Here is a 19,124-nt window from a genome sequence, read left to right on the forward strand (position 1 = left end):
TTGGGCTCTTTTCCCAGGCAACTCTCAGCAAGACAAGAGGGCAGGGTCTCAAGTTGTGCCAGGGGAGGTTTAGGTTGGAGATGAGAAAGAATTTCTTTCTGGAGAGGGTGATCAGGCATTGGAATGGGCTGCCCAGGGAAGTAGTGGATTCTCCGTGTCTGGAGATCTTTCCAAAGAGCCTGGATGTGGCACTGAGTGCCATGGGCTGGGAACCACGGGGGGAGTGGATCAAGGGTTGGACTTGATGAGCTCTGAGGTCCCTTCCAACCCAGCCAGTTCTATGATTCTATTTATTGCCTTTAATGTTGCATTTATTGCCATTAATCTCATTTAATGCTGCATTTATTGTTCTCACTAATGCATTTATTGCATTTGTTGAATTTATCCCACTTATTATTGCATTTATTGCTTTTAATGTTGCATTAATTGCAGTTAATGCTGCATTTATTGTGCTCAGTAGTGCATTACTTGCATTCAATGTTGAGTTAATTGCATTTAATGGTGCATTGGCTGAGTTTAATGATGCATTAATTGCATTTAACATTGCGTTTATTAGCTTCAGTGATGCATTTATTGCCTTCAATGTTGCATTTATTGCATTTGTTGTATTTAATGCCCTTAATGTTGCATTTATTACACTTGATGTTGCATTTAATGTACTTAATGTTATGTTTAATGCCTTTAATGTTGCATTTATTGCTTTTAATGTTGTGTGAATTGCAGTTAATGCTGCATTTATTGTGCTCAGTGGTGCATTGAATTTAATGATGCATTAATTAAATTTAATATTGCATTCATTTCATTCAATGTTGTATTCACTGTGTTCAATGTTGCATTTATTGCATTTGTTGTATTTAATGCCCTTAATGTTACATTTAATGCACTTAATGTTGTGTTTAGTGCATTTAATGTTGTATTTGTTGCTTTTAATGTTGAGTTAATTGCATTTAATGCTGCATTTCTTACATTTAATGTTGTATTTATTCTGTTCAATGTTGCATTTGTTGTATTTAATGCCCTTAATTTTGCATTTATTACGCTTAATGTTACGTTTAGTGCATTTAATGTTGCATTTCTTGCTTTTAATGTTACATTAACTGCATTTAATGTTGCCTTCATTGCGTTCAATGTTGTATTTATTGCATTTGTTGTATTTAATGCCCTCAATTTTGCATTTATTACCCTTAATGTTGCATTTCTTCAGCTGGGGCTGTGCAGGCAGCAGTGTCCCAGGGCAGGGGGAGGCACAGCCAAGGGGCCACTCAGCAGGCACCTCACACCCTAGATGAAGATTTAAACCATTTATTTATACAAATGTACAGCATTTACAAGAGTTTAAAAAAAAAAATAGACATTTAAAATGAATCAGAGCTAAAGGGGCTAAATATACAAATAGGGGGCAGAACAGCATTTGTGTGACTTTTAAAAATATCAAAAAAACTCACACAAACAAAAATAATAATAAAAAAAAACCAAATCCATGAGCTCAAAGGGCAGCTCAGGAAAGGGGAAGTTTGGTTTAAATAAAAGCTGAATTTTTAATTGAGCCTCAGATCCTAAGGTGGGGAAAGCTTTCCACAAGGAAATGGAGATGATAGATAGATAGATAGATAGATAGATAGATAGATAGATAGATAGATGATAGATAGATAGATAGATAGATAGATAGATAGATGATAGATAGATGGATAGATAGATGATAGATAGATGGATAGATAGATGATAGATAGATAGATAGATAGATAGATAGATAGATAGATAGATAGATGATAGATAAGGGGGGTTATTCCTTGAAGAATGCTTTTATTCTTATTTTGTAAAACAATTCTTTGAGGACACGACGTGAGGTCCCGCTTGGGACTCCTCAGCTCCCTCCTTCGGGCTTTCCTCCGGCGGAGAACCTCCCCTCCATTTCCTTCAGTAACACCAACCCCCTTTTTCATTCATTTTCCACTTTATTGTATTCTCCGGCACCAGCAAACCCGAACCGGGACCCGTTTTGGGGGGGGGGAATGTGTCCCTCAGCCCCTTCTGCGTGACGTGACTGACTCCTGCTGCTCCCCACAGGTACTGCACCCACGGGGACACCACGGGGACTCCCCCGACACCCTGAGGAGCCCCGGGAGGAGCCGTCTGGGACACCCTTCGCCGATCCGAAGCTTCAGGGACCGGCGGTACCGGACCGGGCGGTACCGGAGCTGCCGCTCCCTCAGCGCTCCGGAGCCACCGCCCTGAGGCCGCCCGCCCAACGGCCACGAGCAATTGAGCGCCAAACGATCGTCGGCGCCGCTCTCCGCCAGCTGCCGTTCGAGGCGTCGGCGCATCGATTCGCTCAGCCTGTGGAGGCGGGGAGTGCGGGGCGGGAGGGGAGGAGGCGGCCGGCGCCATTTTGCAGGAAGAGGTGAGCGGGGCTTGGGGGGTTTTGCTCATCCCCTCCCGGCTTTGGGAGCTTCTGTCGCGGCCTCCTGGCTTGGGACGGGCGGGTTTGGTGGGGAAAGTCGTCCGGGAGGTAGGGAGGGTGGCGGTGAGGGGTGACGTGGAGGCCATTGCGTTCGCTTCTCTTGCAGGGCAGCCGGGCCTGTGGGTGAGGGGAAGCCGCTGTCTGCGATGGCAAGTGTGAGTAGTCTGAGGGTCCCGGGGGGAAGGGGGGCTGCAAACCTGCCCCTCGGCCCGGCCAGAAGGCAAAAGGGGGCTGTGTGAGGCGAGAAGCTTGTGGTTGATTTCCCCTAAAAGCTGTCTCTAAAGTGGTCGTGTTGAGAGGGGATAAAAACTTGGGTGACACCAAGCTGCGGTTTTGTCCCAAAGCAGGGGGATCGCCATCCTTCTACCTCGGTTTGGGAAGCCAATTTCTGTGGAATAATCGAATGGAGGATGAAGTAGGTTTGTTTGGGGGGTTTGATGGCAGGAGTTAAGATGAAAGCCAGGGTGCTGTCAGGCTGAGGACTCAAATAAAAGGGACTTAAACTCCTTTGCTGGTACAGCCCTGCCGCGGAGATGTGAACGATTTGTTGATTTCAGGCGTGTTTATTTCACTGTGTGCTGCTAGGGGTGTAAATATTTGCATGAGTGAGCTGAGCATTGCTCATTAACACCTGGCATCTGAATGTTAAGTGGGAAAACGCTCTTTTCATGTAATTACCTGCCAGCTCTAATTGTTTACACCTTTTACCTCTAACATAATCACTCTGCAAACAATTAATTTCAATACTGCTTTTACATAATAGAGGAAAAAAAACATTCAGATGGAGCCAGCTGGTCCTGGTGCTGTTACAGGAACCAAGTGGGGCTTTAGAAGTACCCAGCTTTAACCAGAAATACTTGATTTAAGGCAGAAAGTCAGCTCTGCCTTGGTGCATTTGAGTCCTCATGGTGCTGGTGAAGCTTACCAAGTGTTGTATGTTTACACCCAGTGGTATGTAAGATTTTTACTGGTTTAAGACCTGTAACTTTGCACAGTTTTTAGCTTAAACATACAAGCAGTAGCATTTGCTCATTTATTTCCTTTAGCCTTGGTGTGTACATATTTAGTGCACACATACCATAAGCTTTTACCCAACCAAGAGTTACAGCACTTAAGGAAGTTCCCTTTGTGCCAGTTTCTCTAAAGAATGTCTTTCCCTCACCTGGAAAATAAAGTTTTGCAGAAGGTGGGATTGTATTTTCCAGCAATGCATGACTTTGTGCAGCTCTGCTTGTGTGTCAGCCTTGTGCTAGTTGTCTTCAATTTAATTTATTTTTTTTTTTAAATTAGGATTTTAACTTTTCTTCAGGTGTATGATTGGCTTTTTTGCTTATGCATGAAAGCTGCCAGCCTGTTTTTAAAGCATTAAAATATATATTAGACTTTTAATTTTAATCACATCACCTGAGTTGTTCTTGCTTAAAAACCTCAATCAAACCCCTGGTAGCAGTTTCTTACATTACTCCTTAAGATGCTGTCATTGGGCCTTGGAGTTAATCCCCATGAGCTCCCTGGGGCTTTGTTTCATGCTCAGGGAGATTTTATTGCCTCGTTTTCTGTTTGCTGGGGTGCTGAACCCCTTTCTGATGGAATCAGCAGCAGAGACTCAAAGTGAAATCAACAGCAGAGCTCTGGGGGGTGCAGCAGGGTTTCTGGTGTGTTCCCAGACCACAGGAAGGGAAAGCCAGGGAGGTTTTATGGCTTATTTTGAGCACCCTGCTGCTCTGGTTGCAGTAAAGTTTGTTTGTAAATACCTGAGTGCGCTGAGTGTGCAAATCTAACCAACCCTGGCTGCTCCAGCTGCAGGGCTGCCCCTGGGAGGTGTTGATGGATTTTTAAAGCAAAGGAAAGCAGCTGAAACTATCCCCTTACCTGTTTTAATCTGCATTTCTCCCTGCTTGGGAGCCTTCTGAGGCCAAAGTCTTTACTTAATTAACAATATTTCTAAGTATTTCTGATAATCAGTGCTGTGATTGAGCTGTGACCATCAGTGACATGCATGGAAATAATCATGGGGACAATCCTCATCCAGAAGTTTATGTTGGGGGGGTTGGAGGGGCTTATTTAAACTTTTCAGGGTTTTTCCTCCTCACCTGAGGAGCCTTTCTGTAAGTGTCACTCTAACTCTTCCCTCACTTAGATTACTCCTAGTAGTAAAAAACAAAACTAAGCAGAAAGTAATTAAAAAACTTGATTTTCCAGCAACACAATTGATGCTAATTGAAGCTGTAACTTAGTTACTGAGCCAGGGTTTCACAAAGCTGTCCTTGAAGTGGTGCTTTTGCTAGCAGGATGTAATGCTTGTTTTGGTTTTTTTGCCTTCTCAGGTGCTCTGTAACAGAGCAAGATTGGTCACCTACCTCCCAGGGTTTTACTCCTTAGTCAAGAGAGTTGGAAATCCCAGGGCTTTTTCTACAGCAGGTTCCTCGGGCTCAGATGAGCCTCATGTTGCTGCGACTCCTCCTGATTTGTGTAAGAAAAAGCAAATTCTTTTTCATTTTGATTCGTGTGACCTTTGCACCCCACATCAATCTGGGAATCCTGAGTTTGCTTTTTATGGCAGAGCCCTTTTATTTCCTGTGTTGGGGTTACTTTGTGATTGTGATACATATATGGGAGAGGCTTTGTTTTTCCTTTTTTTCTCCTTTCTTTCTAAATGTGATAGCTAAAGCAAGCCTTGACTTTTGCAGGTCCAAGAACTGTCTGGCCAGATGAAGTAATGGGTCCATTTGGGCCTCAGGACCAGAGATTCCAGTTACCTGGGAATATTGGGTTTGACTGTCACCTAAATGGCACTGCTTCTCAGAAGAAGAACCAAGTTTCCAAAAACCTGCCTGATATATTAGCAGAGCCTTCAGCAAGTGAAAGGCATGAATTTGTAATGGCACAATACATCAATGAATTTCAGGTGAGAACAGGCTGCTTTTGTGTCAAACTGGTATTTCTTGTCTAGGAGAAACAGGAGTGATCTTTCTGTCTCCTGAAAAAGATATTGTTGAGTTTTCTTCTTTTGGAAAGATGAACTTCAAGTGGGTTGAGCATAGGGTTACATACAACCTTTCTGAAGCTTTTTCTTTCATGAAAAAAGGAAACATTTCAGGGTGTGGTGTTCTGACTGAGCACTGCTGGACTTCAGCAAAGCCTTTGACACCGTCTCCCACAGCATCCTCCTGAAGAAGCTGTCAGCCCCCAGCTTGGACAGGAGCACCCTGTGCTGGGTTAGGAACTGGCTGGAACGGGCCCAGAGAGTGGTGCTGAACGGGGCTGCATCAAAATGGCGGCTGTGGTGTCCCCCAGGGATCAGTGTTGGGCCCAGTGCTGTTCAGTATCTTTATTGATGATTTAGATGAGGGGATTGAGTCCATCATCAGCAAATTCACAGATGACACCAAGCTGGGGGGAGTGTGGATCAGCTGGAAGGCAGGAGGGCTCTGCAGAGGGACCTGGACAGACTGGACAGTTGGGCTGATCCCAACGGGATGAGGTTCAACATTCCAAGTGCCGGGTCCTGCACTTTGGCCACAACAACCCCATGGGGAGCTCCAGGCTGGGCACAGAGTGGCAGAAAGGGACCTGGAGTTTGGGGTGACAGGAAGCTCAACACGAGCCAGCAGTGTGCCCAGGTGGCCAAGAAGGCCAATGGCATCCTGGGCTGGCTCAGGAACAGCGTGGCCAGCAGGTCCAGGGAAGGGATTCTGCCCCTGTGCTCAGCTCTGGTGAGGCCACAGCTTGAGTCCTGTGTCCAGTTCTGGGCCCCTCAGCTCAGGAAGGAGCTTGAGGTGCTGGAGCAGGTGCAGAGAAGAGCAAGGAGGCTGTGAAGGGATCCAGCAGAATTGCTGTGAGGAAGGGCTGAGGGAGCTGGGGGTGTTGAGGCTGGAGAAGAGGAGGCTCAGGGGAGACCTCATCACTCTCTGCAACTCCCTGAAAGGAGGTTGGAGCCAGGAGGGGGTTGGGCTCTTTTCCCAGGCAACTCTCAGCAAGACAAGAGGGCACAAAGGGTCTCAAGTTGTGCCAGGGGAGGTTTAGGTTGGAGATGAGAAAGAATTTCTTTCTGGAGAGGGTGATCAGGCATTGGAATGGGCTGCCCAGGGAAGTAGTGGATTCTCCGTGTCTGGAGCTCTTTCCAAAGAGCCTGGATGTGGCACTGAGTGCCATGGGCTGGGAACCACGGGGGGAGTGGAGCAAGGGTTGGACTTGATGAGCTCTGAGGTCCCTTCCAACCCAGCCAATTCTGTGATTCTATATCAGAAAACTGCAGTTTTCCAACTTGCTCTTTACCAAATCTCCCCACCTTCTACCAAGTGAAATGAGTAATTTGTTCAGGATTTCATGTAGTGGGTCTGGACCCTTAGAGTTTGGACAGTGTGTGGGTCTTGTCTTCTTGGTTCTGACACCCACTGGATTGGCACAGAGTACCTGAGGTCTGGCAGTGGGGCTGAGTTTTGGGCAGGGCAGAGCTTGCAGTGAGTCAGGTGCAGGATTCACAACCAGCAGCTCAGGAATTGCAAGGTGTCAGCAGCTGGGAGTTGCTGCACGGTGCTGACTCCACTTCCCAGGCTCTCTGGGTTTGTGACCTGCTCAGACTTTGGAACTGGACCAGCAAATGGGCCTTGGTAAAGTGCTGCATGGGGAGTGGTTGGTAACTGCAGCTGTGGGTTCTAGAGGGTTTGGAAAATGGGAGCTGCTGTTGAGCTGGGTTTTTTCTGTTGATACTGGCTTTTGGTGGGGTTTTTTTTTTTTGTTTTTTTGGGGTTTTTTTTTTTTTTTTTTTTATTTTTGTTGGGTGGTTGTTGGGGGGGTTTGTTTGGTTTTTTTTTTGTTTTTTCTTTTTTTTTTGTGGTGTTTTTTTGGGGGGTTTGTGGGGGTTTTTTTGGGTTTGTGGGGGTTTTTTTATTTTTGTTTTTTGCGGGGTCTTAGGGGGGTTTTGGGGTTTTTTGTTGGGTTTTTTGTTGGTTACTTTCCATCCTGTAGTTAGGAAAAAAAGTTTAGCAGCCTAACCAGGTAGTTTGTCAGGCTCAATACCAACTGCTCTGTCCCAAAGGCTTTGTAACCATAAAGCAGGAGATCTGGGGAAAGTACTGAACTGCTGTTCAGCTCTGCTGTTGCCTGTGGTTGTGTTTTGGGGGTTTTCTGCTGGTTTTTGTTTGGTTTTTTTTTTTGGTTTGGGGTTTTTTTGGTTTGGGGTTTTTTTTGGTTTGGGGTTTTTTGGGTTTGGGGTTTTTTGGTTTGGGGTTTTTTTTGGTTTGGGGTTTTTTTTGGTTTTGGGTTTTTTTGGTTTTGGGTTTTTTTGGTTTTGGGTTTTTTTGGTTTTGGGTTTTTTTGGTTTGGGGTATTTTTGGTTTGGTTTTCTTTTGGTTTGGTTTTTTTTTGTTTGGGTTTTTTGTTTGGGTTTTTTTTGGTTTGGGTTTTTTTTGTTTGGGTTTTTTTGGGGGGTTTTTTTGGGGGGGGTTTTTGGGGTTTTTGTTGTTTTGGGTTTTTTGTTTTGTTTTTTTTTGTTTTGGTTTTTTGGGGGGGTTTGTTTATTTTTGGTGGGGCTTTTTGTTTGTTTGTTTGTTTTTGTTTTGGGTTTTTTTGTTTGTTTGTTTTGCTTTGGTTGTTTGTTTTTTACTATTCCTGAATGTGAATTTCTAGAACCAGTGGCAGCTGTGCTAAGTTTTCACTGTAGCAGTTTTCTTTAGGGAGAACTTTTGAGATACCAAGAGGTGTTAGGGAGGACTTATGTGCTACTCACCATTGTCATTTCAGTCTTAGAGAATCTTACTGAAATTCTGTGTAAATTAGGGCAAAATTGGAACTAGAAAATCTGTATTTGAGGATTTCTGTGCCTGTTACATTGCAGTTGCTATCCCAAAGGAGGCAGCTGTTGTTCCTTCCTTTTAAGGGTATTTTAAGCTTGAATTCTGTAAATCAAATTTACAGGTGCTTTATTTGTAGCACACCAACAAGAATCTGGTTTGGTTTATTTTGGTTTTTTTTGCTTTGGTGTTTATTTTGGTTGGTTTTTTTGGTTTTTCTTTTTTTAGAAACTAGAACTAAAAATCTGTAAAGAATAAAGAAACCAGAACTAAAAAAACTTCTGCTTTTTAAGCTTCAACAGCTAAAAATCCTCTAGAACTGCTGCATAACTGTTGAAGTTTTATTCTGGCTCAAGTGATGTCTGAAATTCATCAACTGCTGCTGTATTGCATATTTGGGGATGGTTTCAGAAGGGTATTTTTCCAAAATGTCTGTATTGGTTCAGGCTTTGGGATAATATCACACTAAAACATAAAGCTGGAAATGTCTGCAGAGTTGAAGCAATAGGTATTATTTGTATCTGTTCTTGAAAATATTAATAATTGGATTAAGTTTTGTATGAAGAAAGTGTTTTACAAATTACAAATCATTTGTATTTGTAATGCCTCATTAAAAAGAATCTCTCTGAAAGTGCTTGGGTGTGTCACTGGACATTTAGTCACCAAAACAAAGTGTACAGAGTTATTATTATTTATTAATGAAGTGGAAAGTTACAATTTTCTTTTTTTTTTTCCCCTCAGGGTGCTGATGTTCCACAGAAACAGCAAATAAACAATGCTGAAACTTACTTTGAAAATGCAAAGGTAGAATGTGCAGTTCAAGCTTGTCCTGAGCTCTTAAGAAAAGGTAGGTTTTCCCCCTTTACTTTTCCTTTTTTTTGGGACAGCTTAGAAATGAAAACATTTTTTAAACGTATAAATACACAACAAGTAAAGGCTCTGACAGAACTGAGGCCACAAAAAGTGGAATAGGAAAGGGCAGTCCAGAGGTTTGCAGAAAAATAGATGCTATCAAATGAAGACTGAAGCCTTTCCTGGGTGAAAGTCAGAGACATTTTAATTCCAGATCAGCTGGGGAGGGGATAATTTCTGGTGCTGCTTTTGTGTCAGGCAGATTCTGGAGCTAATTCACTGCTGACAAAACTTTGTGGAAAAAATAGGGTCTTTTTGGCATTGCTGCTTGGTAAAGCAGCAAATGGAGATTATGGAACTACTGGGAAGCATCTGCTTTGTATCTTCCTTTATCTGGCTGAGGGAGGAGATGACTGAAATTAAATTGGAATAAAACTTTGTGATTTTTAAGTGTCATATACAGAAAGAGAAAAGAGACTGAAGTCTGGCTAAAATCTTGGTTTAGAACAGACTTCAGAGAGTAAGAATTCATTTTATGACTTCTGATTTGGGGTAGTACTTTTTCCATCCTCCCTGAAAAGAAAACCCTGTGAAGCCTACTTGTGCCTTTGGTGCTTTTCCTGTGCCCTTATTTGTAGTCCAGTAGGTGATAGAGGGGGGGAATCATGATCCTGGGCCCAGATTTAATGTAATTAATAAGATTTAATGTAATTAATAAGATTTAATGTAATTAATAAGATTTAATGTAATTAATAAGATTTAATGTAAGATTTAATGTAAGATTTAATGTAAGATTTGATGTAAGATTTGATGTAAGATTTGATGTAATGTAATAGAATTTCTACTGAAAGATTTAATGCAAAAATCCTTGTGCATCATGGAGGGAGGCTTAGGCAGTGTTACTTTTTTTTTTTAGACTTTGAGTCAATGTTTCCTGAAGTGAATGCCAACCCTCTGACAGTGTTAACTGTCACCCAGAAGACTGAACATGATATGACTGTGTGGAGTCAAGAAGTGGAGGATGAGAGGGAAATGCTCTTAGAAAATGTGAGTAGGTGACAGTTCCATCAGCCTCATTTCACTTGTAGATGAATCCTCTGTCAACCATGGCTGCATCTTGGTCCATTTCTAGCTCTGGCATTAATATGCTGTATTTTTTTTTTTTAAAGTATTTTTGAGCTAACTCTGTGTTCTTGTACTGCTAAAATGGAGAGAACCTTTTCCAGCTTTGTAGCTTTTTGACTCCGTGTCTCATAGAACTGCTGAATTCCTTTTGTGAGGTGAGTCAAAAATAAGCTGAACAGTTGTGAAATATTCAGGTATTCAAGCCACTTGATTGTTCTGTTGCAGTTAAAGCACAGCAACTATTGTCTTGCCTTCAGCTTCAGTGTAATGTACTTTGTAGGATTTCTTTGCTGGTTTTGTTTTCCTGCAGTGTAACAGAGATTCCTGCATCGAGTCTGTCCATGAGTGTCTCCTTTTTTGTCCAAAGTGATTGCTCTGGTTTGAGTTTTTTGCACTTCTGATAATGGGAATGCCTAACAACTTTTAACCCGATGATTGTTTATTAAACATAACCACCTCTATGGACTTTATCTTTTTGTTGTGGTGCCACTAGAGGGCTCTCTAAAAACTGCTTTATTTTGCCTCCTTCAGCTCTTCCGTGTGTACTCCAGGAGGTGTCAGTGTTCACCATTCTTTTCTTGGCACCTCAGTGTGGTTTCTAGCTCTCATCTGTTACAATATCTCTAAAACCAGTACAAATCCATCTGTGGGATTGCCATCTAGACAGGGAAGGTCATACTGGTGTTAGAAAGCAGCCTGGTAGTGTCCTTTTCTGTCCTGCCCAGTGCAGATGCAGCCTGTATGAAGCAGTGGCAGGCTTGCCACAAAACAAGGAAGCAGCAGGCTAGACATGGAGATCACCTACAAACTAAAATTCCCTCATTTTAGTGTGTTCCTCTCTTTGAATTATTTATGGTCTGTTGGGCTTTGGCGTTGTAATCTGGTCTAATTATATGTTAATTGGCATCTTTCTTCCTTGGGCACCTCCCTGTCAAGTCTAATACAGTCATTGGAGGGGTGTTAGGATGTTGGATGTAACCTCCCAGCCTAAAGGTTACTAACAGAAGGAAATGGTCTGTTTGGTTGCTTCCTGCCTGGTTACAAGGAACCTTAAAAATACTCATGTACTGTGAGGGGTATGTACAGCCAAATCTGGGGGTTTGCAGTTTGATTAACCTCACTCTGAGGGATTCCTGGATCCAAAAGATGAATGGGATCAGAAGGGCTGAATTCAGAAGGCTTCCTTCTTTTTGTTGTCTTCACTTCCAGTCAAAGCACAGTTCATCAGCAGAGCCATCAAGCCTCAGAATTACAGAACAAATTACTGGGAGAGTTCCCCTCCCCTGATTTGGGACCATGAAGGGCCTGAAGCTGAGTAACTGAAATAATAATTCTATAAATTTGAAACCTGCAGCTGCTCAGGGCACTGATCATAGAGAACAGCCCAGTTTCTAATGAAAGGAAATGAAGTATTTTGTGAATTCTGAAGCTAAAGGTATTTTTTAATGATATTACCAAATTTCATGTGTCAAGAAATGAAATGAATTCTGTTTGTGCTTTTCTCTAGCTCAGTCCAGCTGTTTAGATTCTTTCACTTGGACATGTTCTCCTCAGACTGCATGGGGGGTTTTACAACCATCACCTCTCACCTTTTGTAGGGCTTTTTTCTTACCTTTGCAGCTTCCTTCACAAGTTTTCTGCTGGCCCCCAAAACGTGGGTTGGAAACTGCTGGTTTGGGTGATGAGAAGCCCATAACTGAGCTCTCTTGTTCTTGCTAATGTCTGTGGAAAAATGTGCTGTGTAATCTGTAATTATTTTGTGCCCTGTGGTGTGAATGCAGGGGTACCAGAGCACAGCTTCAGATCTGCCTTCTTGAATATTCTGTAACTGACAAACAGATAACTACAATTCAACACCAAAAATATATTTTTAAAGAAGAAAGGCACTTAATTTCTCAAATGAGCTGATGTAAAGAGTTTGCTACAAAAAAAAAGGTTTTTTTTAACTTGTCTCTTCAGCAAAAAGGGAGGTTTCTGATCACACGTTACAGAACAGGGAATTGTGGCATGTTGAAAATTAATTGAAAATAATGTTTGAAAAGAATGTTCCAGCCACATCAGCTGCTGTCCAGCAGTGTCCTGGAAACAGGAACTACAACTCTGATTGTTGAGAGGCTGAAATCACCACACACCCTGCCCACCAGTTCACTACAACAAGAGGATTGGTGTAGATTGCTGTAAATTCCAGTGCTTGTGGATCTGTTTGCTCTGGTGAGGCAAAGCTAAAAGGTTCTTTAAAACCATTGGCACTTGACCATGTGTAGTGCAGGAAGAGCTCCCTAATCCTGTCCTGTTGGCTGAGGCAAGACTTTGCAGCAAACCTGGGTTTGGTATATTTATAAAAATCCTTTTACTGCCACATTTAGTGTCAGATTTGTGGAGTTCAAGTGTAAACTCGTGGAAATAGCACAGAAATACCTGGAGTAATGTTTGACTTCTTGAAGAGCCTGACAGGTATGATTGCAGTCTGCATGAATAATGAAAGCAATTAGATTATTCCTTGTACAAGCTGTTAATCCATTACTGACTGGCCCAAGGAACACTGTTAAATCTCAGATGATTGGAGTAGCCTAATGTATGCCATTAATTTTAATCCTTTTAATATTATTAATATTTTTATTGAAAGCATCTTGGATTTCTCATGTATTAGTAGAGGCCCAAAGACTTGAGCTTGTTCATTTTCAGAATGTGATGGATGTGATGTGGCTCTATACATACATGCAACAAAACTCTCCCTTGGTAATCCTTCTTTCCCTTTTTTTTTTTCTTCAAGTTCATTAATGGTGCCAAGGAGATCTGCTATGCAATTTGTTCTGAAGGCTACTGGGCTGACTTCATTGATCCCTCCTCAGGACTGGCAGTAAGTTCTGTGCTCTGTTCAGTGATATTTGTATTTTTTTACACCTTAAATTCAACCTTTTTATTTTGCTTCAAAGCTGTCCCCATAGGATAATCCCTAAGTTAAGATAGTAGCCTTCAACCTGATCCCATTCTGTGTCAGCTGTCACTGCAGTTGGCACTGTGGAGAATATTCTTCAGTAATAAAGTTCATAGAATCATAGAATTGGCTGAGTTGGAAGGGACCTCAGAGATCAAAGTTGAATTTTAGGTAACTGTTGAAGTTTTAGGTCCCCCCCCAAAACCTTCTTGGTCACTGCACAATTGTCTGGTTATGCCCTCCCAGGGTAACTTGGTGGTCCTGACACCTATTTGTGTAGATGGAGAGTGTAAAGGGGTCTCTTTCCTTTGGTTAATAGTATCTTTGTTTTAATGAGAAGAAATGAATCCCTTGTTCCTGGTGAACAGTGCTGTCATTTGTCTTCAGATGGCATCAGCTCTCTGGAGGAGCTGACACTTTGCTGCCAAGACATCTCTGAAGCATTGAGAGTCTTAAACCTTACAAGGGAGAATTGAGAGAGCTCCTATCCAAGCATGAGCTCAGAGGGATTTTTGTCTCCAAGCTGACTGTTCAAACCACATCAGAGTTGAAGGTTGTCAGGGCCAGGCTCAGCTCAGTGGGATTTTATTTAAACCCCTGTGAAAAGGCAAAGGTTTATGTTGCAACAGGGCAGAGAGGTTCAACAGGATGTGCATAAGGTGAGCAGGCAAGTGAAGGCTTGAAAGAATCCCAGAGATTCCATGTGTTTGGGGAATAGTTGTGGACTGCTGAACTAAGTAAGGTTCTGCCACTGGTAACTTCACAGATAACTGGTTCATCAGGAGCTTCCTCCTGAGACAGAGCAAGTGAAAAACCAAACCCCATTCAAATTTACCCCAATTGTTGCTCTTCAAAGCCTCTTTCTTTAGAGGGGACTCACCAGAAGGGTACAGCTCTCACTTGTGCTGTTTCTCAGAAGGGCTCTATCCATCCTTTCCAAAGGAAAAGGTTTTTAATATCTATATGAAGGATTAGACACCCAAACACACCCTCAGAGGGGAAACTTTCAGCTACAGGGGCTGAGTTTCCAGTGTTTGATTTCTTGAATAAAATTGTTGCTCCCTCCAAGAGCTGTAACCAGGACTTACCTTTTGTTTCAAAAAGGGATAACTCTGAGGTGTTAAATAATCTTGGAATAATTTTGGACATCACTAAACAACCTTGGCAGAATCTGTGACAAATTCTCTTTTATTTCCTTTCCCTTTTATCCCCCCCCTCCATGCAGTTTTTTGGACCTTACACAAACAACCCCCTGTTTGAAACAGACGAGCGCTACCGCCACCTGGGCTTCTCTGTGGATGACCTGGGCTGCTGCAAAGTGATTCGACACAACATCTGGGGTACCCATGTGGTTGTGGGGAGCATTTTCACCAACGCTGAGCCTGACAGCCCCATCATGAGGAAACTAAGTGGAAATTAAGGGTTTTACCAGCCCCTTCCACCCTCTGCATTCTGTTACTCTGATGATTCTCTCGAAGCGTTGTCAGGAAATGCCACACCTTCAAAGTCTTCTTAGATAATAAAGTGGCTGGTATTTATTTTTAGTCTTTGTGAATCTCTTCACCACATGTGGCTTAGAATATTAATTAACGTTCTAACCTTCATGTGCCACAGGAGTTTTAAGCTGTGAGTGACTTTTAAGCCTGTACATACCCACCTGCATATCCTCTGAACCATTTTGTCTTTCAGTGTCTGGCAAATCTGGGCTCTTAGCATTGAAAATCCTGATGTCACTGAAGGGTCTAGGAATTTTGCCACTTCCTGGAATAAGTAAGTGGCAAAAAAAAGTGGAACAATGAAATTGTTCTCCCAGAATAGAGGACTTAATAAAACCAGCAGAAGATAATGCTGGGACTAATCACTCATTTGCTATTCTAAACTGAGAATAATGAGAAACTTTTAGTGGTCTCTTAAGGACAGGCAATACTTCAGCAGGGAAGGGTTTGCTTGATTGGTTCATCCAGAGACTCAGTAAAAATTCCTAAGTTACTCTAGAATTATCCATCTCATAAGGTGCTTTTCTTTTCATGTTGCTTGGGATTTTATTTCCTCAGTGTTAGCTAAATATATTTAATTAGTCTGTAAATGTAAATGTAATTTAAAGTTCCTTTTGTAACTTTCTTAGGTCATTAAATACATTGTGGAAAGAAAAAAAGACAATAGGGCAATGCTTGGATATCATCATTATTCTCCTCTACTTGGATGCAATTTAGACTTGCCTTTGGAATTTTGAAATGCCTGCACGAAGAGTAATTAGGATCAATTACAGCAATTACCAGCAATTAGAAAATGATTTCACCAGGAATGTTTCAGGTATCAGAGAAGCAATCGGGTCAGTTGGAGTTAGTGGGGGAGGAAGAGTGAAGAGGGTTGTGCAGTCCCAAGGCTTTCAGCTGCCTCTGCCCAGACACAAACCAACCAAGGAGATTTTCATCTCCTCCCAGGCAGTCACTGGGGCCATAGGTGCAGCTTCCTTTCAGCTAGCTCAGGACTTGAATCACTGCACCTTTTCCCACTCTTAACTAACAAGTATACATTTACAACTTGTTGTAGCTTTCTGTGCTGTTTCTACTCCCTGCTCAGGCTCTCAGCAGGTTGTCACCAAAGTCTTTCTGTTGGCTTTTAGGGGTTTAGAACCAGATCCTTTCCCAAGTGCCTGTATCTGTCCTTGTGAACAAGAGCTGCAAGTCTGCAACTGCTGGCTCACAGGGCTGGAAGTGAGGAAGACTTCTCTGGGAAGTCTTCCCTTCCCTGGGGAAGGCTTTTTCCTGAGGAGGACTTTTTTCCTGAGGAAGAGACTTTTTTCCTGAGGAAGGCTTTTCCCTGGAGAAGTGAGTGTTCTCTCCTCTAAAGCACTCCCTGAGCCAGCAGTTCAGAGGTTCCCATGCTCACCCCCCACCAGTGTCATCACTGCTGGCTCCAGCTTGCCTGCATCCCAGGTCTGCAGTGGCAGGATTTGTGCATCACTTTGTGGTGGAATTTGTGCTGAATTTCCAGAGACCCAAGTTCTCAACCTCCTCTCTACTGTCCAAGAAAGCTGCATTAGTTCCAAGTCTTTTAGTCTTTTTTTTTAATTCTCATCAAGAGGATTAAAAAAACTTGAGAAGCTGCACTGTGTCTTGTCTCTTGGCAAAATACAATTATTTTTCAGAACACAGATAACTATAAAGAGGTTTAGTGTCTCCCTTGACAGTAGAATTATGTTGTGGTGGAGAACTTTGGTGGATGAATACCAAAAAAATAAATTCTGTGAAATGCTTCACATGTATTTTAACTATCTTGAAGACTCTTGATGTTGTCATTTCTTCACTTGATTTTGTTGTACTTTCTGTATTTTAGAAAGGATGGAAGCTGTCAGGCAGCTGTCCACAAGAAGCCTGCAACTTCTTGGGTTTATGTCCCTTCAGGTTTTGTCTTGGAAGGGGACTTGAACTTTTCAAACTTTTTAAAACTTTGAGCTTTTAAAGTTGAAAAGTTAAAGAGTTAAATTGCTTCAACTATGTTAAAAATCCCCCTGAAGATGGTGGGAGCTTTGTCTTGCCTTCATGAATGCTGATGTCTCATGCCAGAATTTGAAGGGAGGTAACAACCTCCTGGTATTTTTCTAATTAAAATATTAACTATATATTAAAATTCCCAAAGGAAGCTGGCAGTGTTCCATTTCTGTTTCCCTTGCATCAGAAGAGCCTTACCCTCTGTTAACTCTCTGCTGGGAAGTCAGAGTTGGTGAACACAGTTCCATAACTGTAAATGTGATAATAAAACCCAGAACACCTTCCAGTGTTCCAGAATTCTGTGCCTTTTAGGGTAAAGAACCAAGCACCTGAGAAGAGTTGTACCACATTTGCCTCCTTAGCAAAGCTGACTCTTCTCTGGGAGCTCCTTTTTTCCTTAATTCAGCGAGGATATTCATTTTTAAATGCTACTACTATATTACCCAATCTACCAGAATTTATTTTTTTGCAACAAATTCCATAAAAACTGAAGTGGTGATGATGAGCAGCCCCAAGAGTACAGTTTGGTTGGTTTTTTTTTTAATTCTGGTTGCATTTACAAGCACATTGGTACACACAGAGAATATGTTGTCAGTTACTGAAGTCTGGGTGTTATTTGTAGTAATCAAATGGCTAAAGGAATGTAAGAAGTGAGATGTCTGCTATTTAGGTGCACTAAGAGAGGAGGAACTGCTCTAAATATCTTCCCTTTAGATTTTCAGTAAAGGTGAGGAGAAAAACTACAGGGTTGGGGTTTTTGTCTCTGAAAATACCTTGGTGTTAATCTGGCACCAGCTGTTACCTTGGAGAAGTTCTTTCTCACCTTAGTGTCCTAACTAGCTGGTGGCATTGCTGCTGAGGGCTTCAGATTAATTTTTCTAACTTTGGGATCTTTCCCACATGAAAACTCCTAAAATTTAGACTTGGGGGTGGCTGTTTACTGGTGGAAACCCAGAAGCAGCAAAACCAGCAGCACTTCTGCCTGCAATAAGGGGAAACTTTGCAGGATTTTCAGTGCCATGGTTGCCCACACTCAAAGCTGTGCCACTCTAAGCAGATTTTGAGGGTTGTGGGCTCAGTTTTGGGGTGTGTAGGGAGGAATTTATTCTAAATCTTCTCCCCCCACCACTTTGGTTCAATTCTGGGAGTTCATTGGGTTGTTCAGGACACAGAACTGTAGGTTTTAAAACTTTATGTTCAGCTGTGCTTGGCTTGGGCAAATAAAACTGAGTTCAAAATCACCACCATGCAGCCTGTCATTTGCAGGGAGTAAAAATGCTGCTAGTGATGTAGAGCTGAAAGGTAACAGCAAAATAATTCCATGTCTTGCCTCACGTGCCCAGTCCTTTTAAAAGCCTTTTTTTAATATTCATAGAGATGTTTTCTTGTTTTACTCAGCCTCAGAATTGCCATTCCAACTGCTGATCACTGTGCATGCACTTGTAAAGAGCAGGAAAAATAAACCAGGTGATTGCCCAGTGCTCATTCAGGAAAGCAAAACCATTGAGGAGCTTTATTCTCCTTCCAGCCACCTGGCTGGAAAAAAAAACTCTTAAAATAATCCAGAGGATCAAAGGGATTTTGGGGGGGGGGGGGAAAGGTCCCTTCTCTGTGGCTGCCAGGGAGGCTGCAGGGTCCTGTGCTAATTGCAGTGTCATTCACCAGGAGTACTCCAGGTTGTAAAGCCCTGGGAGAGCAGGGCTGTAACTTCAGACAGCTCCAGAAAGGAGAGGCCAGAGGATGGAAAGTGTTTTGTCACAGGAACTGGGAGCTTGGGTGCCTCTAAAAGCTTCTGTCCTCTCAGGCTCAACTAATTACAGGAACCTGGATACACCTCAGAAAAAAACATGATGGCTTAAAAAGGTTAAAACCCTTTTAAACAGCAGAATCTGACTCTGTTTTCTTTTCAGTTCCCAGTAGAAAAATCCCTAGAGATCACCCAAACCTCAAAAAAATGGCATTTTCCCAGCTTGAGGACTCTGGATCCTTCGTGGCTTCTGGCAAAGTCTGGCTGAGGAGCTCCAGAGGGCAATCACTCCCAGGACTGGAGTTCACCAGGCTGCCCTCCCTCCTGTCACAGCAGGGCTTTGGGTAATTATTAACCCAGCCTGACAGGACTGGAATTGTAACAAAATAAAGCAGCAGTGAATGATTTCCTTTGGAAGACCAGGCATTGGTGCTGCTGCTCCAGGACTGCTTGTGGGTGCTAGCAGAGGGCTTAAAAACCCTGAGGAGCATAAACTCACACAGTGTTCATATTAGTTTGTATTTAGGATTAATGTTTTTCTGTGTCATTGTTCTCACTGGATCCAATTCTGTGTTGTTTGGGTTGTTGGGGGGTTTTTTAGCTTGAAAAAAAGCATGGTTGGGGAAGTTCTCATGGCGTGGGGTGCTGGGTCCCAACAAGTTTCTTCTCTGCTATGGCTGTGTCAGGAGTGAGCACTGAGGGTGCTTTTCCA

General features: G+C 42.5%; 1 protein-coding gene across 2 annotated transcripts; it reads left to right on the forward strand.

Annotated features, from left to right (window-relative positions):
• Nucleotides 1-2,370: 2,370 nt before the first annotated feature.
• MMADHC (metabolism of cobalamin associated D) lies at nucleotides 2,371-15,318 on the forward strand. Of its 2 annotated transcripts, none has more exons than XM_030454154.1 (8): nucleotides 2,371-2,401; nucleotides 2,568-2,616; nucleotides 4,789-4,933; nucleotides 5,152-5,369; nucleotides 8,998-9,103; nucleotides 10,025-10,155; nucleotides 13,007-13,093; nucleotides 14,397-15,318. In XM_030454154.1, the coding sequence occupies exons 2-8, from the start codon at nucleotides 2,608-2,610 to the stop codon at nucleotides 14,589-14,591; spliced, it is 891 nt and encodes a 296-aa protein (XP_030310014.1). In that variant the 5' UTR covers nucleotides 2,371-2,401; nucleotides 2,568-2,607; the 3' UTR covers nucleotides 14,592-15,318. The 2 variants fall into 2 exon arrangements, with proteins under 2 accessions (XP_030310014.1, XP_030310015.1); XM_030454155.1 differs by lacking the exon at nucleotides 2,371-2,401 and adding an exon at nucleotides 2,435-2,488.
• Nucleotides 15,319-19,124: the final 3,806 nt, after the last annotated feature.

The sequence above is a fragment of the Calypte anna genome, chromosome 7, assembly GCF_003957555.1.
Source record: "Calypte anna isolate BGI_N300 chromosome 7, bCalAnn1_v1.p, whole genome shotgun sequence".
Lineage (NCBI taxonomy): Eukaryota > Metazoa > Chordata > Aves > Apodiformes > Trochilidae > Calypte > Calypte anna.